The 22,151-nt window shown below is 41.0% G+C and overlaps 1 protein-coding gene across 2 annotated transcripts in view; it reads left to right on the top strand.

Moving 5' to 3' along the window:
- The window catches only part of pex1 (peroxisomal biogenesis factor 1), a 91,590-nt gene that overhangs the window by 5,768 nt on the left and 63,671 nt on the right, over nucleotides 1-22,151 (top strand). For both annotated transcript variants that reach the window (XM_063069423.1, XM_063069422.1), the window contains exons 3-9: nucleotides 1,876-1,959; nucleotides 5,532-5,646; nucleotides 11,414-12,129; nucleotides 15,983-16,102; nucleotides 17,437-17,560; nucleotides 19,541-19,650; nucleotides 21,711-21,805. In XM_063069423.1, coding sequence (XP_062925493.1) covers nucleotides 1,876-1,959; nucleotides 5,532-5,646; nucleotides 11,414-12,129; nucleotides 15,983-16,102; nucleotides 17,437-17,560; nucleotides 19,541-19,650; nucleotides 21,711-21,805 — 1,364 coding nt within the window. The remainder of the gene's footprint in view (nucleotides 1-1,875; nucleotides 1,960-5,531; nucleotides 5,647-11,413; nucleotides 12,130-15,982; nucleotides 16,103-17,436; nucleotides 17,561-19,540; nucleotides 19,651-21,710; nucleotides 21,806-22,151) is intronic.

Below are 22,151 nucleotides of genomic sequence, written 5' to 3'. Positions count from 1 at the left end.
ATGGCATAAAAAGTTTGGGGAACCCCTGGTGTAGATGGTCAACTTCATATTACATGAACAGTTCATCTTGGTCACAGAATCACTTTGGTTTTATAATCTTGTTTGAGCTCTCGGGTCCTCTTCCGCCGATCTCTTAAATTTAAACGAACACCCTCAAAAGTAATTGGCAGGTTGGCTTTTGTTGACACTTGGCTCCTAAACTGTGGAATTCAACACCTAAAACTACGTGGGATGCAGACTCAGTTGAAACTTTTAAGCACCAGCTCAAAACCTATTTATTTAACCTTGATTTTAATTAACATCTTTTTTTCTTTTATCTTCATGTTTATTTTAATTTTTTAATTTTATTTTCATGTTTGCACTTTATTCCATTGTAAAGCACTTTGAACTACTTCATCTGTATGTGAGTGCTCTATAAATAAGTTAATATTATTGATGCATTTTATCTTTTCTAAAGAAAATCTGTTTTCCAACATGTGCATTCTCTGACATTGTAGAAAGAACATTCAGTGCATGAAGTGATTAGTTTGCCTACATGTTTTGTGTTCCCTCTGTCAGAGCTTGGAATACTTTCCTAACTCCTGTGAGCTCAAATCTGAGAGAACCCAAGCTTCAATGTGGTTGCTTGACCCCCTTCTTATGGCAACTTTATCGCTAATGTAATATTGGATTAATATTTCGAGGTAATTAAAACTAGAAATGATTTAAAACTGATTTTCTTCACTATTTGTCATTCCATTTAGATCATAAATGCAAAGCAAGAGATAAATGGTAATATTTTATGGAGCAAAACCAACCAGCTACCTGAGGTCAAAGTTCAAAGTAAATGTAGTATTACCATATATATATATACACTCTGGCCACTCCTTACGTATATCCTGAATCTAATGAAGTTGCCACTGAGTGTGTGTTTGTGGTCTCCTGCTGTAGCCCATCCACTTCAAAGTTTAGTGTGCGTTTGGAGATGCTGTTCTGCACACCACTGTTGTAACATGTGGTTATTTGAGTTACTTTTACCTTTGTGTCAGCTGGAACCAGTTTGGCCGTTCTCTTCTGACCTCTCTCATTAACAAGGCAATTTTGTCCGCAGAACCTCTGCTCACTAGATTTTTTTAGTTTTTTGAACAATTCTCCATAAACTCTAGAGACTGTTGTGTGAAAATCTGAGGAGATCAGCAGTTTCTGAGATACTCAAGCCACTCTGACTGCCATGACCAATCATACCATGGTCAAAGTAAGCTTGGATAACATTTCTTCCCCTTTCTGATGTTTGGTCTGAATAAACAACTGCTCCTCTTGACTGTTGAGTCGTTGCTACATGATTGGCTGATTAGATATTTGCATAAATGAGCGAGTGTACCTAATAAAGTGGCCACTGAGAGTAGGTTACCTTAGGGTTAACCTTAACCCATTTTCTTGCAGGCACTTAATGGAGAAAGTAAAGAAATACAATAGAGTTTACAAAAAACTACATAAACAATCTTTCCACTTGCCTGCACTGCGCATGAAGAGTTTTAGACCTAGCCTTTGGTTTCTGCACACACATACCCTTGTTTTCAACTTCACCAATCTTCCACACCAAATCTCACATCAGTCAAAAAGTACCTCTATTATGTTTGGACTTTATCCCATTAAAGAGTACTCTGAACTTTGCAAAGCTTGTTTGTATGAAACGTGCTCTATAAATATTATTATTTTGGATCTTACTTCCAAAATGCCTTTGATTTATTATAATTTGTCAGCAATCAAAATCCTCTCAGCCTGTTTCCTCAATCTCTGTTAAATCATTTGTTCTCTATACAAAGACTGTTGTTAAAACCAAAGCACTTTTATTTGAATGACAGCAATAATTTATGTTTGCGTTCTGTGATCCAGGTATTTCTCAGGGCCTGTGCACAAGTATCCTCCTGTCAGCAGGCAGTGGTCGAACCCCTGTCACCTGATGACTGGGACATATTGGTAAGGTGTTATTTACTTCACATCTGCTTACAACTAGAATATTCTGTTGTAAAGGTCTAAATAATTAATGTGACAAATTAGTGTTCAAAGTAAATTTATTATTTAAGTATGTAATGTCACTATATGCAACCCTAAGATTCATTTTCTTGTGGGTATTCATTGAAAATAGAAAGAAATACAATAGAATCAATGAAAAACCTCACTCGACAGGGATGGACGAATGACAAAAAACTGTATAAGTACAAAAAGGAAATAAAATACATAAGCATAACGAGTCCTTAAAAGTGAGTCCTAAGGTTGTGGAATCAGATCAGTATTGAGCTGAGTGAAGTTATCCCCTCTGGTTCAACAGCCTGATGATTGAGGGGTTGGTCCATCATCATGATCTGGTATTCAAGCACAACAGGTCACACTGCTGGAAAGATGGCATGTTATACAGTGGATTCCAGTTCATTGGTCCATTGGTTAATCGGAGCAGCTGCTAATTTGGGACAACTCTTAAAGAACGAAAACTAATTGAGAACACTGCTGTGATTGCCTCCATTTATTTGGGACACTATGCTGCTTAATTGGGGCAGGAAACTGTTGCCAGATTGGTTCTAACTGGTGTCAGTCTCGTGTACTTGTGTGGCCGTTATTTGCTACACCATTAGTTCCCCATTGGACCCTCGCTTCAAGTCTACTCCGTCTGCTGGTCTGCCAAGTCGTTCCATTCGCATCTTCTCTCTTCATCTCTCACCGACAAAAGACTGCAAAATCCCTGCTCCCAGACTCACAAGAAAGAACAACTTGCCTCTCATGCACACATTCCGAAGCCCAGTTACCTCTAGTCATAACCCAAACATTGCTGCTACAGAGAAACCATTACCTTAGGAGTAATACAGTACAGAGAGGCCATTGCATTAGTAGTGAAACCTTACAGCGCGTTACATGTGTGTTTTGTGTTCAGAAAGCAGTGATTTTGTCACTGATAGTTGGTGAGAAGTAAGCAGCAAGACAATTCAGAGCTGTTTTGCTCACTGCAGTTTCATGCATTCAGACTTGGAGATGGCAGATATAGCCGGGAGTGAAAATGAAATGATTTCACTACATCAAGTTAGGAACAAGGAAGAATTTGAAGATATCGACAATCGTCTTGAGGGTTACAATGAAAATGAAGATTTGGAGGATGCAGTTGCCAATAGCATTGCACGAAGGCAATCCATTATCCACGCTAGGTGTATGCACTAATTTTGTTCATATACGGTCAATCAAAAGAGCACTGGATGAATTCCTCCGATAACTATTGGGAACACTAATATCGGCAGTGTTCTCATTTGTTCTGTATTGCACTTAAATATATAATTTGTTACTCAGTTTGTCTTTTTTATACCTTTTTAACTATTTCCATTACACCTCAGTTAATTGAGGCAACTGCTTAATTGCCAAATTGTACTGATCCCGATGTGTTCCAATTAATCGGAATCCATTGTATTTACAATGTCTAGTTTAAGTGCTGACAGTGTAATATTTCTCAGGTCCAGCATTATGTTGTAGTGACATTCTAACAACAATATTGTAATAGTTGTAGATACTTGATGCTAGAATCACTAATATAAAGAACTCTTCACTCTATATCTGACCCCAGGAGTGTGTGATGGGACAGTGTAGAGGGAACCACACTCTGTTTAACTCTGGGGGTATATGATGGGATGGTGTGGAGGGAGCTTCACCCTGTGTCTGACCCCTGGAGTGTGTGATGTGACAGTGTAGAGATCATAAGACGCAGGAGCAGAATTGGACCATTGGCCCATCGAGTCTGCTCCACCATTCAATCAAGGCTGATCCTCTTTTCCCTCCTTAGCCCCACTTCCCGACCTTCTCCTCATAACTTTTGATGCCATGTCCAATCAAGAACCTATCACTCTTTGCCTTTAATACACCCAATGACCTGGCCTTCACAGTTGTCTCAGGTAATAAATTCGACAAATTCACTACCTTCTGGCTATAGAAATTTCTCAGCATCTGTTTCAAATGGACACCCCTCCATCCTGAAGCTGTGCCCTCTTGTCCTAGACTCTCCCACCATGGGAAGCATCCTTTCCAAGGAACCTCACTCTATTTATTCCTGGCGGTATGTGATGGGATGGTGTGGAGGGAGCTTCATTCTGTGTCTGACCCCAAGAGTGTGTGATGGGACAGTGTGGAGGGGATTTCACTCTGTGTCTGATCCTGGGAGTGTGTGTTGGGACAGTGTGGAAGGAACTTCATTCTATTTTTGGCCCTGGTGGTGTGTGATGGGATGGTGTAGAGGGAGCTTCACTCTGTGTCTGATCCCGGGCGTGTATGATCGGACAGTGTGAAGGAAGCTTCAGTCTGTGTATGACCCTGGGAGAGTGTTATAGGATAGTGTAGAGAGAGCTTCACTCTGTGTCTGATCCTAGAAATGTGTGATGGGATAATGTGGAGAGAGTTTCATTCTGTGTCTGACCCTGAAGTGTGAGTAGATCCGTCAAGATGGTGAGGGTGACCAGTGGTGACATCCTGCATCCAGCTCACAAAGTTACCAGATACTCCTGTTCTAACTATACTTCTGACTGGCAATTGATTGCAACCTGTAATTTCCCTTTTAAAGATGTATTTTTGAGCTGACTAAATGATTTGGGATCCTGCGATCTCCTGGGGGATTTAGCATGGATGAGTGCAGACTGCAGCTACAGACATTGCCAGTGGATTACGCTGCATTGATTCCTAGTGGTGGAGCACAAACCCCTGGTCAGCTCAATTACTCCGCGCTGATTAAAGTCTCGGGCTTTAAGGACGAGAGCAGAAAATGAACAGATGTTCAGTGCTGTCAGCCTGCATTTGTCTGGTTTCTTCTCACTGTTCCTGATGGTGCAGGAGTTTTGGGTCTAACATAGCTGGGTCTGGGAGCAGCCACCGGGCTGCTCCAAGTTTGAAGGTCTCGGGATTGGGAGGAGGCATGACGGTCAGGTATGCAAGTCAGTGAGTCTGGAATTTTGAGATCTGGAGTTCGAAGTCCTGTCATCGGCAAGTCTTGCGGTTGATAACAAAAGTCAAAGTCTGAAGGTTGCTCAGAACCCAAGGCCTGAGGCCTGGGGGTATGTCTGTGAGCCCACTGGGGAAGTGGAAGCCGAAATATCTACAAGTCTGCTGGAGGCCCGGAGGCGTCTTCTACTGGGGTTGGAGAACTGTGTGGGTAGGAGGGAGGGAGGAAAGGGGCTTGTCTTGGTATTATTGTGTTGTTGTTGCTACTTGTGTTGTTCTGCTAAGCAGTGTGGGCACACTTTGTTGGCTCTGGAATGTGTATTGACACTTGTGGGCTGCCCCCAGCACATCCATAGATTGTGTTGGTTGTTAACAAAAATGACAGATTTCACTGTGTGTTATGAAGTGCATGTGATTAATTCTGAATCTGAATTCTGGTCTGTTTCTAGTTCATTAAGTACAGTAGTGACCTTTGAACTATTATTAATAATACAGTGGAATTGTTGGCTGTGTTTAGTTTTAAATTGCTGTTGAGTTGGAGCTAATTATTAAACAGCACCGATTTGATGATGGACTTTTTTCAGGAGCTCCATAGCACATCACTGGAAAACCACATCATGGACCAGATCCGGATTGTCTTTCCAGGAGGGGTCTTTCCATTGTGGATAGAGAAACATACTGTAATCTTTATTAAAATTGGTAAGTTAAAGTCAGTGAATCATGCTTTTCATTACTTATATTCACGCATATTATTTGTGCAGTATGTAGCTGTAATATTAATAGGATTATTAAAAAACGTCTACCATTGCACTTGTAGTAAGTGCTAGGTTTCTAGGAACAGGGTATGTTTTCCTGGGTGTAATTTCATAACAAAATTCCGGGAGTGTATCTGAAGTGGATGAATTGCTTAAAGGGTAAGTAGATGTAATTCCTAGTTAGTAAATTGCATTTTGACCATCTTTCCACAAACTAATACATTAGAGGTTAGGAGAGTGATGGAATATTCTCCAAATGCCAGTTGAGTGGTGGTTGTCCGTCGTGTCCGAAGATGATAGGAAACCTGTCTGGGAGAGTTTTTAAAGTGAAAAAGCCATTGCACTGGGGCAGGTCCACTCAGAATGCTGGGTCAGTGGTACAAGCAAGCGTCACAAACTGGGGTCTTCCTTGGTTGCAGTGGATGACCATGATATCTTCTGTGCCTCGTCATGTCCTTTGCTGTCCTTGGAGCATTGTTGTATTTCCTTACAGTGAGTTGGATCTCACTGTCCAGGCCGCCAGAGCTGACTTCGCCTGCAGGGACAGGCATGTCCTTATCTCGGGGTACGTGGCTGCCAGCTGCCCTCATCTGGTTTAGGCCACCTGTCGAAGCAGTGTGCTGTGGTGTGGCCGCTGTCTCATTCAAACAGCTACTTGGAGCCACAGGTGAGAGCTGAGTGTCAGGTGGGGCCCAAAGGTGTCCGTTCTATGGCAGCTCACCTAGTTGACTACAGCTCCAATACACTCAGTACACTCCAATACAGCTCCAATACACTCAGTACACTCCAATACAGCTCCAATACACTCAGTACACTCCAATACAGCTCCAATACGCTGCAATGAACTCAATGCAATCCATTGCACTCAATGCACACCAGTGCAGTCAATGAACTCAATGCACTCCAGTGCACTCAGTGTGCTCCAATACCGCTCCAATACACTCAGTACACTTCAATGCAGCTCCAATACCCTGTGCGGTTTCTCAATAAATAAATTTAAGGGAAGCAAGTACATGGAGAGCTCATCAGCTGCGGGTTCTCTAGTAAATCACATACCATTTTGATTTGGCTTCATTGTGACCTCACAGTCAAAAGCTCTAAATCAGATGTAGACGGCTTCTTTATTGCAGTTTCCATAACAAGTTTGTTTTACCGGTCAGGGTTGTTAGCCCTGAGGGGTACCCCTGAACGTGAAGGACCAGTGGACCACTGTTAGTCTGGCCTCTGCCTTTTGACCAGTCTGGCATGGATGACCCTACCAAGAGCTAAATCTCCAAGCCCTTACTCCAGCCAGCATAGCTCTTCAGATCGTTAAGGTGCACAACAAAGTTGTGGTCCTCTGAGGATCAGGGCATTAATGTTATGTATAGAGCTGAGACATAATTCAATTGCAGCAGTCCTTCATTGACTATAAAGAGCTTTAGGTATCCTGAGGCATTAACAAAACATTACATAAGCACAAGAGGTTCTGCAGATATTGTAAGTCTAGAACAGCACACACAAAATGCCGGAAGAACGAGCAGTATGCCAAATGTTGAATGCTAGGAGAGAAGAAAGTGAATGCAGTTACCATTACAAGGGAGAAGGTGCTCAAAAAGCTGAAAGACCTAAGGGTACTTAAGTTACTCGGACCAGATGACCTGCACCCTAGGGTTCTGAAAGAGGTAGCGGTAGTGATTGTGGAGCCATGAGTAATGATGTTTCAAAAATTATTGGACTCTGACATGGTGCCAGAGGACTGGAAAATTGCAAATGTCACTTCACTCTTAAGAAAGGAGGAAGGCAGCAGAAAGGAAATTATAGGCCAGTTAGCCTTGCCTCAGTGGTTGGGAAGATGTTGGAGTCAATTGTTAAGGATGAGGTGATGGAGTACTTGGTGACACAGGACAAGGTGGGACAAAGTCAGCATGGTTTCCTTCAGGGAAAACCTTGCCTGGTGAACCTGTTGGAATTCTTTGAGGAGATTCCAAGTAGGATAGATAAAGGGGATGTAGTTGATGTTGTGTATTTGGACTTTCAGAAGGCCTTTGACAACGTGCCACACATGAGTCTGCTTACCAAGTTAAAAGCCCATGATATTGCAGGAAAGTTACTGGCATGGTTAGGGTATTGGCTGATTAATAGGAGGCAGCAAGTGAGAATAAAAAAAATTCTTTTCTAGTTGGCTGCCAGTGACCCGTGGTGTTCCATAGAGTTTGGTGTTGGGACAGCTTTTTATACTGTGTATCAGTGATTTAGACGATGGAATAGATGGCTTTATTGCCAAGTTTGCAGATGATACAAGCAGTAGTGGAGGGGCAGGTAGTGTGAGGAAAGGGTAGGCTGCAGAAGGACTTAGGCAGGTGACGAGAATGGGCAAGAAAGTGGCAATCACGAAAGAGAGAAAAACTGCAGATGTTGGAAATCCAAGCAACACACACAAAATGCTGGAGGAACTCAGCAGGCCAGGGCAGTATCTATGGAAAAGTACAGTTGACATTTCAGCCCAAGACCCTTCGGCAGCATATGAAATATAATGTTGGAAAATGCATGGTCATGCACTTCGGTAGGGAAGTTAAGGTTTGCATAAAAGACAAGGAAATGCATATAAGGTAGCAAAACTGAGTGGGAAGTTGGATGATTTGGAAGATTATAAAATCTAACAAAAGGCAACTAAAAAAGCTAGAAGAGGGGAAAAGATTAAATAAGAGGGCAGAGTAGCCAATAATATAAAGCACGATACCAAGAGTTTCTTCAGTTATATAAAGAGTAAAAGGGAGGTGAGAGTTGATGTTGGATGACTGGGAAATAATGCTGGTGAGGTAGTAATGGGGAACAAAGAAATGTCAGATGGACTTCATGGGTACTTGACATCAGTCTTCACCGTGGAAGACACTAACAGTGTACCAGAGGTCTGTGAGTGTCAGGGAGCAGGAGTGAGTGCTATTGCTATTACTAAGGAAAAAGCGCTAGATAAACGTAAAGGTCTTAAGGTGGATAATTCCCTTGGACCAGATGGACTGCATCCTAGAGTCCTGAGAGAGGTTGCTGAAGAGATAATGGATGCATTGGTCATGATCTTTCAAGAATCACTTAATTCTGGTGTGACTCCAGAGGACTGGAAAATTGCAAATGTCACTCCACTCTTTAAGAAGGGACGAAGGCAAAAGAAAGGAAACTTTCAACCAGTTAGCCTAACCTCAGTGGTTGGGAAAGTGCTGGAGTCTATTACTAAGGTTGAGGTTTAGGGTTACTTGGAAACTAATGATAAGTCAAAGTCAGCATGGTTTCTGTCAAGGGAAATCCTGCCTGACAAATCTGTTAGAATTCTTTGAGGAAGTAACAAGCAAGGTGGACAAAGGAGAGGCAGTGGATGTCATTTACTTAGATTTTCAGAAGGCATTTGATAGGGTGCCACACAAGGCTACTGAACAAGATAAAACTCTGTGGCATTACAGGAAAGGTACTGGCATGGATAGCGGAATGGCTGACAGGAAGGAGACAGTGTGTGGGAATAATGGGGGCCTTTTCAGGTTGGCTGCTGATGACTAGTGGTGTTCCTCAGGGTTCGGTATTGGGACCACTACTTTTCACGTTGTTTGACAATGATTTAAATAATGGAATTGATGGCTTTGTGGCAAAGTTTGCAGATGATATGAGGATAAGTGGAGGGTAGGTAGTGCTGAGAAAGCAATGTGTTTGCACCCAGACTTAGACAAATTGGAAGAATGGGTAAAAAAAATAGCAGATGGAATACAGTGTTGTGAAATGTATGTTAATGCATTTTGGTAAAAGGAACAATAGTACAGACTCTTATCTAAGTGGGGAGAAAATTCAAACATCAGAGGTGCAGAAGGACTTAGCAGTACTCGTGCAAGACTCCCAGAAGGTTAATTTACAGGTTGAGTCTGTGATAAAGAAGACAAATGCAATGTTGGCATTTATTTCAATGAGAATAGAATATAAAAGCAAGGAGATAATGCTTAGGCTTTATAAGACACTAGTCTGGTCACACATGGAGTATTGTCAACAATTTTAGGCCCCCAATCTCAGAAAGGATATATTATCATTGGAGAGAGTTCTGAGGAGGTTCATGAGGATGATTCTGGGAATGAAGATTTGGGCCTGTACTCACAGGAATTTAGGAGAATGCATGGGGATATCATTGAAACCTACCGAATGTTGATGGGTGGATGTGGAGAGGACGTTTCTTAAGGTTGTGGTATCCAGAACTAGAGGGCACAGCCTCAAAATTGAGGGGGTGACCTTTTAGAACAGAATTAAGGAGGAGTCTTTTTAGCCAGAGCATAGTGATCTGTGGAATGCTCTGCCACAGACTGCAGTGGAGGCCAAATCTGTAGGTATATTTAAGGTGGAAGTTGGTTGTTTCCTGATTGGTCAGGGCATCAAAGGATATGGCGAGAAGACAGATGTATGGGGTTGAGTGGGATCCGGGATCAGCCATGATGGAATGGTGGAGCAGACTTAATGGGCTGAATGGCCTAATTCTGCTCCTATGCCTTGTGGTCTTAAATAAACACGTGGACTATTTCCTAAACGGAGAGAAAATTTAAAAATCTGAGATGCGATGGGACTTGGGAGTCCTTGTGCTGAACACCCTGAAGGTTAACTTGCAGGTAGAATTGGTGGTGAGGAAGGCAAATGCAGTGTTAGCATTCATTTCAAGAAGTCTAGGATACAAGGTCAGGGATGTGATGCTGAAGCTTTTTATAAGGTACTGCTTTGGCCTCACCTTGAGTATTGTGAACAGTTTTGGGCTCCTTATCAAAGAAAAGATGAGCTGACACTGGAAAGGGTTCAGAGGAGGTTCACAAGGATGATTCTGGAAATGAAAGGGCTATTATACAAGGAACGTTAGATAGCTCTGGTTCAGTACTCAGTAGAATTTAGGAGGATGAGGGGGATTTCATTGAAACCTTTTGAACGTTGAAAGGCCTAGACAAAGTAGATATGGAAAGGATGTTTCCCATAGTGGGTGAGTCTTGGAGAAGAAGACACAGTCTCAGGATAGAGGGGCATCTATTTAAAACAGATGCAGAGAAGTTTCTTCAGCCAGAGGGTGGTGAATTTGTGGAATTTATTACCTGAGGCAGCTGAGGAGGCCAGGTTGTTGAGTGTGTTTCAGGCAGAGAGTGATAGGTTCTTGATTGGACATGGCATGAAAAGCTGTGGGGTTAAGGAGAGGGAAAAAAGGAGGATTAGCCTTGGTTGAATGTCGGAGCAGACTCAATGGGCCTATGGCCTCATTCTGCTCTTGTGTCTTATGGTCTACCTCAGTTAGTCAGGCAGCATCTGTGGAAAGGAATAAAGAGTTGACGTTTCAGGCCAGCATCCTTCCTCAGGACTGGGAAACCAGAAGCCAAAGTAGGAGGTGGGTTAGGGAAGGAGTACAAGCTGGTAGGCGTAGCGAAGCCAGGTGTGGGGATGAAGTGAGAAGCTGTGAGGTAAAGGTGGAAGAGGCAAAGGGCTGAAGAAGGTGGAATCTGGTAGGGGAGGAGAGTGGACTGTGGGTTTAAGCGGGGAGGAGGGGAACCAGAAGGAGGTGATGACCAAGTGAGGAGATGAGAAGGAGTGAAAGTGGATTCTGAATGGGGAATGGAAAAGGAGAGAAGGGAGAACAGAAGTTAGAGAAATCGGTATTCATGCCATCAGGTTTGTGGCTACATTACATAAATGCAGTTCTTCCACATGATCTTTCTTTTTTGGTCTAGGCTCTTTAACACCCGCTGCTGCATATGGGAGGTTGGAACCCTTCACTGAACTCATTGTCTCACCCAAAATGCGACATGTGGAAGAAAGTTCTGGTGAAAGCAACAACGTGAGTGGAGAGTTCAACTCGAGCAGTAACAAAATGCACTCTGATGTAGGAGAGAAGCCTAGCATTGAGCATGGTTCCAAAGGATTGTATGAACATACAATGATGCCTCAGAACATCATGTCAAATATATGGCATTTGATAAAAAATATATTCTCCGTAAATCTAGAAGTTCCAGGACAGCATCCTTCAAAAGCTATTGACATAGATACATTTTTAAGCACCTTTTCGAAGTCTGTTGAAATAGACTCAATATTTAGAGTAAGTAAAGAATTTCCTTATGATTTAGAGGTACAGCACTCATTACCGTGGAACCAAAGACAGGCTGATACAGTTCATATCTTTCCCTATCATCGAGACGCACACACTCTGAGCAGTCGTGATATGCAGATTGCTTATGGAAAACTCTCAAAGCTTTTGTCACCCAGACAACACAAAGAACTGTCCAAGCAAGGTGCACAAGTGAAGAAAAATGCAATTAGTGATGGAAGTGACTCCAAAACTGGAACGATCAAAACGGAAGAAAATGAAGCCTGCATTGTTAAAATAATTACTCATGGATGTGAACAATCAGCATTTAAATCTGCAGGTTTTCACACTGGAAAAGTCTGGGTTAGTATTGTGAATTGCAACTTTTTTTTTCCAAAGTGTGTATTCATTTTTCACTGATTTTCATTGTTTCTCTAGACTATTGACAAGGTGTTAATTAGAGCAAAACACTGATGAGTAAAAACTCCATTAATGTCAGGTACTGGACTTGACAACTGCCTTTTAATCAAATGTTGTCAGTGTGGTTGCTGTCCCTCCATCACCCCACTAATCCCTCTGAAGTGTCATTTATTGGAATGTGCCAGTTAGAGAGCACAGAATTACAGCTGTGGTTGTGCCAACCTTTTAACCTCCTCTAAGATCAATCTAACCCCTTCCTCCTGCATAATCCTCCATGTTTTTTCTATCATTCATGTGACTATCTAAGAGACTCTTAAACTTCTCCAATAATCTGCCTCTACCACCACCCCATGGCAGAGCATTCCACACACCCACCACTCTATATAAAAAAAACCTGCCTCTGACATCGTCCCCCCACACTTTCTTCTAAACACCTTAATTGAATTGAATTGACTTTATTACTTACATCCTTCACATACATGAGGGGTAAAAATCGTTACGTTATGTTTCCGCCTAATGTGCAATTTATAGTAATTTGTAATAAATAGTTTGTACAACAGGACAGTCAATATAACATAGAAATAAAATTGTATCAGCATGAATTAATCAGTCTGATCGCCTGTTGGAAGAGCCTGGCTTTTGTGCTGCATTTCCCGGATGATAGCAACTGGAACAGTTTGTGGTTGGGATGGCTCGGGTCCTCAATGATCCTTTAGGCCCTTTTTACACACCTGTCTTTGTAAATGTCCTGAATCGTGGGAAGTTCACATCTTCAGATGCACTGGGCTGTCAGCATCACTCTCTGCAGAGTCCTGCGATTAAGGGAGGTGCAGTTCCCATAGCAGGCAGTGATGCAGCCAGTCAGGATGCTCTCAATTGTGTCCCTGTAGAAGAGGCACTGTTGTGCTTTTTTTCACCACACAGTCGGTATGTACAGACCACGTGAGATCCTCGGTAATGTGTATGCTGAGGAACTTAAAGCTGTTTACCCTCTCATCCCCAGATTCACTGATGGCAATATGCATTAGCCCGTCTCCATTCCTCCTCTAGTCCACAACCAGCTCCTTTGTTTTTTCAACATTAAAGGAGAGGTTGTTTTCTTGACACCACTGTGTTAGGGTGGTGAGTTCTTCTCTATAGCCTACCTCATTATTATTTGAGATTAGGCCAATCAATGTAGTATCGTCAGTGAATTTAATTAACAGATTGGAGCTGTGGGTGGCGACATAGTCATGGGTATAGAGAGAGTAAAGGAGGGTGCTTCGGACACAGTCCTGGGAGCACCTGTGTTAGGGTCAGAGGGGCAGAGGTGGGGGAGCCCACTCTTACCACCTGCTGGCGATCTGACAGGAAATCCAGGACTCAGTTGCGTTAGGCAGGGTGAAGGCGGAGGTCGCTGAGCTTCTTGTCGAGCCTGGAGGGAATTATGGTGTTGAATGCTGAACTGCAGTCCAAGAACAGCATTCTCACATAAGCATCCTTTTTCTCCAGATGTGTAAGGACGGCGTGTAGAGCTGTGGCTATTGCGTCTTCTGTTGATCAGTTATGAGCATAATATTAATTATGCCCCTTCATATTAGCCATTTCCACCCTGGAAAAAATCTCTGGCTGTTCGCTCAGTCAATATCTTCTTGTGTACACCTTTATCTTGTCACCTCTCATCCTTCTTCATTCCAAACAGAAAAGCCCTATCTTACTCAGCCTATCATCAGAAGCTCTCTAATCCAGGCAGCATCTTGGTAAATCTCATCTGCACACTCTTTAAAATTTCCACATCCTTCTATAATGAGGCAAGCAGAACAGGGCACAATATTCCAATTGTGGTCTAAGTGCCGTAGTTCTCAATTCTATTCTGCATAAAGATTCACTTTTACTTTATTATTATAAAAATATGACTAGTATAGCATAAATTATATTACCACTATTTGTTTAGTTGTTGAAATTGTAATTTCTTGTCTTTGTGGGATTCATTTTTTTTAATCAAATGTGTTTAAAACAGGGCAGCACGGTTATGTTCAAAGATTTTGTCAGTGCTGCAGTCTTTGTTTCTGTTTTTCCTTTTGAATCCATTTTTTGTTTGACTTGGTTAATTAGATTGATACTCCAGTTAAAATAGTTGCAACACCTTATTATTAAACTATAGTAATGCTCAGTTGTTCAACTGATGAAAAGACTATTAAAAGCTGTGCTATATACAGTTGCAAAGTCACTGTGTTTCAGCAATAATTAATTGTGAAACATTTGCATATTTTCAAAGATGGCTGTATCCCAAGATAAAGATTAGCTTTATTTGTGACATGTAGATCAAAACATGCAGTGAAATGTATTGCAACACATACAAAATGCTGGAATTTGTTGCCATGAGCGGCTGTGGAAGCTAGATCATTGGGTGTATTTAAGGTATTTGTAGATAGGTTCTTGATCAGCCAGGGCATCAAAGGGTATGAGGTGAAAGCAGGGGAGTGGGGATGACTGGAAGAATTGGATCAGCCCATGATTGAATGGTGGAGCAGGCTTGATGGGCCAAATGGCCTACTTCTGCTCCCAGATCTTATGGTCTTGTGGAGCTCAGCAGGCCAGGCAGCATCTATGGAATAGAGTGTAGTGGCGTTTTGGGCTGCTGAAACCCTTTGGCAGGACTGTACTCTTCAATAGGTGCTGCCTAGCCTGCTGAGTTCCTCCAGCATTTTGTGTGTGTTGCTCGGATTTGCAGCATCTGCAGATTTTCTCTTGTTTGTGAGAGAAATGCATTGTTTGCGTCAAATCTAATCAGTGAGGATGTATTGGGAGCAGCCTGCAAGTGTTGACGTGCTTCTGGCACCAACATAGAAGCCCACAACTTACCAACCCTAACCAGGATGTCTTTTGATTGCATCAAAACATACAGTGTGTTAATGTGTTGCATTAAGTGATGTGCTGACTGCTATGCTACCATGCCATTATTTTATTTCCCCAGGGTAGTGTTGATCTTTTTGATATGGCCCAGAAAAAATCTAATTTAGTGAGATTAAATATCAGATACAGCTGCAATTCTTTGCCACCTGTAATGGTAACCATTTAAAATGATATCTATGCTCCTCAGATATTACATGCCATTAGGTACACCTGAACATCTTCTCGATTATCTGATCAGCTAATCATGTGGCGAGCAACTCAAAGCATAAAAGCATGCAGACATGGTCAAGAGCTTCAGTTGTTGTTCAGACCAAATGTCAGAATAGAGAAGAAATGTGATCTAAGTGACTTTGACTGTGGAATGATTGTTGGTGCCCGTTGGGGTGGTTTGAGTATCTCAGAAACTGCTGATCTCCTGGGATTTTTACACACAGCAGTCTCTAGCGTTTACAGAAAATGGTGTAAAAAAAAACATCAAGTGAGTGGCAGTTCTGTGGGCAAAAACACTTTGTTAATGAGAGAGGTCAGAGGAGAATGGCCAGACTGGTTCAAGCTGACAGGAAGGTGACAGTAACTCAAATAACCACGTGTTATGACAGTGGTGTGCAGAGGAACATCTTTGATTACACAACACATTGAATCTTGAGGTGTATGGGCTACAGCAGCAGAAGACCTCACCAGGTTCCATTCCCCTACCGAAAAAAAAAGCGCGACCAGGCAGTGTAGATATCAAAGATGAATTTGACTGTGTATTACTTGTGTAAAATGCACCTTGTAAAAGCCCCTCAGGACATTCTAAGCTGGTAAAGCTATTGGCCTTAAAGTGTTTATATAACAAAAGTAAAACCAACTATAATGATGTGCTTCAATATATTACTTAATATCAGTTTTCTTTTATTAGATTCCAGATGGATTGAGGAAGAAGTTGAAAGTGGAGGCATCTGCTGCTGTTAGGATAACTTCATTAAAATTACATCCTCTTCTTCCTACCAGTATTCGGTTGCAGCCAATGCAAAGGCTGGTGAGTGATGGTATCAGAAATAGTGGTATTTAAATTTCCCCTCAGAAATTGAATCATTTTCTTCTCCAAACAAGAGATCAGAAAAGTAGCCACTGTCAAAATCCTGCTCACTCTGTTCTTTAGCCAGTGATTACTGCACTGAATAAGACCGCTAGACGTAGAAACAGTACTCGTCCATTCGGCCCATCAGACTCTCTGTCGTTCATTATAGCTGGTTTATTATCCTGCCTTCTTCATGCAACCTTAGTCATGCCCTGACTAATCAAAACCTATCAGCCTCCACATTAAATGTACCCAATGACTTGGCCTCCATAGCCCTCTGTGGCAATAAATTCCATGGATTCACCACCCTCCGGTTACAGGAATTCCTCCTCATCTCTGTTGTAAAGGAACGTCCTCTATTCTGAGGCTGTGCCCTCTGGTCCTAGACTCCCCCACTATAGGAAGCATCCTGTCCACATCCACTCTATTTTGGGCTTTCAATATTTGATGAATTTGAATGAGATTCCGCACATTTTTTCAAACTCCAGCAAGTACAGACCCAGGACCATCAAACCACTCCTCATAGAATTACTGCTGAGAAGTTTACAGATCAGTTGTTTTAAGTGATTTTTTTTATTTTGGAGGAAAGTTAGGTCAGTTTAATGCAACAAATCATCATTACAACTGTAATTGTAACCTCCATTTTAATCCCTAATAGATCAAATTATATTTTAAAAAAACTACAGATGAAGCCAGTTTCACCATGGTTTATGTCATTTAATTCAGGGGTTCCCAACCTGCAGTCCATGGACCTTTGCTTAATGGTATTGCTCCATGGCATAAAAAATGTTGGGAACCCCAGAAGTTGGGTTATGATTTTAATTTCATGGTCACTTGTCTGAAATTCAATTTATTCATTAAGATGGCATTTTATTGTGTTCAAAATGTTCTTTGAAAATTGTGAAAGCTTTCAGGTAAGTTTATATGAGACTACGTAAAATTGTATTGTGTTGAGCAATCTTCAGGATCGAGAAAGGAGATCTAATTAGAAAGAAAATGGCCAACTTCTGGACTTTAATTAATGTAGTTAAAATATGTAAATATGTAACAGTTTGTAACTGAGATGAATATTCATGGTTAATCTTTCTACTTGAACTGCATGATTTCTGAAATACTTTCAGTGAAGTTGAAATGATACTAAATTATTATAGACAACAGAATTATACAAAATAAATTGAAATATTTAGTCATAGTCATATTTTACTGACTACATATTTGGCTTCTAAATAAGTATTCCAATATACTTCAGAAGTCTGAATTTTAGGAAATTAATTTATTTCTCTCTTTTTCAGCCAGAGGAGATGAAAGATGATGATGTTAAATCCTCCTTTGTTTCATGGCTCAGTAACGTGAGCTCTGACAATTTCCCATTTTTTGCAGCGTTATCAAATCTTGTGGAAATAGAGGTTGCTGGACGTAAGTAATGAGTGTTGGCATTAACTTAAACTGGGATGCTAGAAGATTTATTTATTTTGCTGTCGATTCAGAATTGGGTTTAATGACACTGCCAAGATATATATATCTTTAATATTAAACTCCCTCTGTAAAAATAATTACATTAATCTTGCATCATACAAATGTACGAAATAAAATTCATCTGAACAAATTCATTTGAATGCTGAAGACTATTACAGGTCCACAATCCCTTATCCGAAATCCTTGGGGCCAGTTGCATTTCGGAATTCAGATTCTTTTGGATTTCAGACCTCCCCCCAATACCAAAAAAGACGTATGCTCAAGTCTTTTATTTAACCTGTCTCAGTGCAGTGGAGTTTAGGACCCAGCGGCGCACCAAACCTACGCACATCCTCCTGTATACTTAAAATCATCTCTAGATTACTTAGAATACTCAATACAATGTAAATACTATGTAAATGTTATACTGTATTGTTTAGGGAATAATGATAAGAAGAAATTTTATTTCCAACAAAAACATTCAATAGAACATAAAAACATACAGCTTCAAACGAACCGAATCAAAGACATGGTAAATGACTTACTGGAATAAATGTAGAATATCACTGTCACTGTCACTATAAAACTTCAGTAACTTGTCTTTCTGTTTATTTAAATCATATACAGTGGTAGTTCCGACACTATTTTCTTCAGTAAGATGCTGCACAGACACACCACGATCAAGCTTCTGCAATAACTCCACTTTCTGCGTTATTGATAATGATAGATGCTTCCTTCTCTTTTTCTCATTGTTACCCATAGGGGTAACTGCAGCTCTTTTTGACATTTTCATAGTGAAATTAAACACAAAGTCAACAGTGAACACGAAATATCAGCGAACAGCAAATGCACGTGTAACCAGTACAAGCGCTGAGTCACAACTGACGTCTGGCGGCCTCTGCTAGTGCTGCCACGTCACATCTGAGTGACGTCAGCTGCTGGCGAAAAAAAGCTTTGGTTTTCGGAGCTTTTTGGATTTCAGGATTTCGGATAGAGGAACGTGCACCTGTATTAACATTAAATTAATTTCATGTTATAGCACTTACTATTACACAATGTCCAAATTTTTACCTCTATTGATTTGAATTAAATAATGTTTAATACATAGCAGATGTAGACAGTGTATTGTGATTATGATGACACTGCATTTATCTGAGATTATTTTAAGCTGGAGTTAATTAAGGTATTATTGGTATCAGAATGATGTGTCTTCCTTTGGAAATCAAAGCCTCCCCCCCCCCACCACCAAGGGCCACTGGCCCGTTATCTTTAGGCCACCCTTAATAATGTCAATCATGGAATCTTGATGTGCTAACGCATTTTCAATGCCATTTTGTACAGCAGAATTCTCATTTTTAACTTTGAATGACTGACTTTTTTTTTCTTGTGTGTTTTTGTGATCAAGTTCAGACTTTTTTTCAGCTGAAGTGCCAAATATAATACAACAAAAATTATTAATAACAAAACCCTGAACTAATTTATAAATTTCTAACAACACACACAAAATGCTGGAGGAACTCAGTATCTATAGACATGAATAAACAGTTGACATTTCTAGTCAAGTCCCTTCCTCAAGACTGGTCAGGAAGGGAGAAGACAGCAGAGGAAGATGGTGGGTGGGGGAGGGGAAGGAGGGTAGCTAGTAGGTGATAGGTGAAGCAAGGTGGGTGAGAAAGGTAAAGGGCTGGAGAAGAGGGAACCTGATGGGAGAGGAGAGGGAAACAGAAGGTGCATTGAGGGAGGTGATAGGAAGGGGAAGAGTGGGGGTGGGGTCGATGGATAAATTACTTTTTCATCTTGTTCATTGCCTGCCAAGAAGATGCAAGACAACCATCTATGTCTCCTTTATCTTTGTGGAAAGATTTAGGTATGTTTGGAGTCAAGTTGGTGGTAATTTTAAGTGTAAAAACAATAAGATTATTCTATCACTTTGTGTTGCAGGTGAGACTGAATTTATGCTGTATGTCGAACAAGTTGTAGGCAAGTCAAAAACTGAAGAGAATGAATGCTTTTTATTGTATCCCAGTGTAATTGCCAAAGTTGATATAAAGGTAAATATTCGACACCCTCTGGTTATACATCTCCTGTAAACTTCTCTTCGTAGTGCTCCAGTTTCTTCCCACACTACAAAAACCTGCAGGTTAGGGTCAGTAAATTATAAGCATGCTGTGTTGCCACTTGAAGCTTGGCGACACCTGAGGGCTTCCTAGCACAATTCTGACTGATTTAATTTGATGCAAATGACGCATTTCACTGTATGTTTCAGTGCACATCTGACAAATAAAGCTAATCTTTATCTTTAATTTGAGGTATTTATACTTATAAGACTTAGTGCAATTCAAAATAATGTAGGTCAAACCCCTGTCAGTAATTGTATAGTTTAGAATGGGTATAGACCCAAAAGTTCAATGTAAAATTTATTAACAGAGTACTGTACATAGATGTCACCAGACACAATCCTGAGATTCTTTTTCTGCGGGCATACTTAGCAAATTTATATAACAGTAACTGTAAACTGAATAACAAACTGTGCAAATGCAAATATAAATAAATAACAACAAATAACAAGTACGAAGTGCATGAACTAACAAGATAAAGAGTCCTTAAAGTGAGACCATCGGTTGTGGGAGCTCCAGAAATAGAATGAGTGTACTTATCTCCTTTGGTTCAAAAGCCTGTTGGCTGAGGGGTAGTAACTGTTCTTCAACCTGGTGGTGTGAGTCCTGAGGCTCTTGTACCTTCTATCCGATGGCAGCAGTGAGAACAGAGCATGGCCTGGGTGGTGAGGATCTTTGATGATGGATGCTGCTTTTCTATGGCAGTGTTTCATGTAGATGTGCACATTAGTTGGGAGGGCTTTACCCTTGATGTACTGGGCTGAATTCACTACCTTTTGCAGGATTTTCCATTCAAAGGCTTTGGTGTTCCCATGTCAGGCCGTAATGCAGCCAGTCAGCACACTTTCCACCGCACATCTATAGATGTTTGCCAGGGTTTTTGATGACGTGGAATCTCCGAGGAAGTAGAGTCGCTGTTGTGCTTTCTTCACAGGGATATTTATATGATGGGTCCAGGACTGGTCCTCTGAGATACTGACACCCAGGAATTTAAAATTACTGACCCTCTTCAGTTCTGATCCTCTGATGATTACTGGCTCATGGACCTGTGGTTTCCTCTCCTCAAGTCTACAATCAGTTCCTAGGTCTTATTGAGCGAGAGGTTGTCGTTATTACGCCCCTCAGCCAACTTTTCAGTCTCCTTCCTGTATTCTGATTCATCACCCCCTTTGACTGACAACAGTGGTGTCATCAGCAAACGTGTCTATGGTGTTGGAGCTGTGCTTAGGCACCCAGTCATAGGTGCAAAGCGAGTACAGCCAGAGGGGTTATACACATTTCCTTGTGGTGCTGCTGTGCTGATGGGAATTGTGGAGGAAATGTTGTTGCCAATCTGAACTGACTGGAGTCTGCTACTGAGGAAATCCGGGATGCAATTGCACAAGATCCAGTGTACTTTAGATAGCTTTGTGCCTCTTACTTGTAATCCTCCTGAGTGTTGAAAGTGTATCACACTGCTGCCAGTATGTAGAGGGTATTGAAGAAGAAATGGTTCCCCGTCAACGTAAATGCATTGCTGTTTACTTTCTATCTGATGAATACCCACGAAGATGATTCACACATTTCTCCATAGTTCCTCAGCAACCACACTTTTCATCACTTTCATGCTTTAATTATCTTTGTGGACTAGAATCAATTCTTGTTCAATATAATTTCTCCTCCTCTGCACTTTAAGATATTTTTGCTGTACAAGTAAATTCCTGCTTGAATGATGGATGAATTATTTGGATTAGTTTATTGTTACAAAAATATAATCTTGCCAAATCATTTGCAGCTGTGTTTGTAATGGACATATAATTTTGTAAGCCTTTATTGTACACTAATGAAAATGTGACAAAAAATTCAGTGTAGCTGCATTATTCCTTAAGGTAAGCTGTCATTTATATCTTGATATTTTAATACAATGATTAACTTTTGTTGTGTGTCTTGCTGAAGATCTCCAGCATCTTCAGAATCTCTTGTGTTTATGATGAACTGTGCTGCTTTCTGAAAAGGTGATCCTGCAGCCTCCAGTGAAGGACTCCACTCAAGTCAGGACCGTTGATGATATTGACCAGGTGCTTCCATTTTACAAATTCAGTTGCTTGGGGTAAGAATTTTATTCAGTTTTCATTTGCAATATTTTTCCACATCTAAACCACTGCGGTGCCAAGGGACATCAGCACGAGGATAGGAAAGCCTCCTTTTAATTTGTAACTAATGGCTTCAATGTTATTTTCAGTAGTGGCCTATTTGCATAATTTATTCACAGTTTCCAGTCTTTGTGTCATGCCTTTCTGCCTCTGTTTGACTTACAAGCTTACTAGTTAGGACCTATGAATATATCCTGCAGTTAGTTCAAAGTGAATTTATCATCAAAGTGCTGACTGTATATGTCACCATATACTACCCTGAGATTCATTTTCTTGCAGGCATTCACAGTAGAACAAAGGAGT

This window comes from Mobula hypostoma, chromosome 17 (assembly GCF_963921235.1).
Source record: "Mobula hypostoma chromosome 17, sMobHyp1.1, whole genome shotgun sequence".
Lineage (NCBI taxonomy): Eukaryota > Metazoa > Chordata > Chondrichthyes > Myliobatiformes > Myliobatidae > Mobula > Mobula hypostoma.
This window is presented reverse-complemented; position numbering and strand designations above follow the sequence as displayed.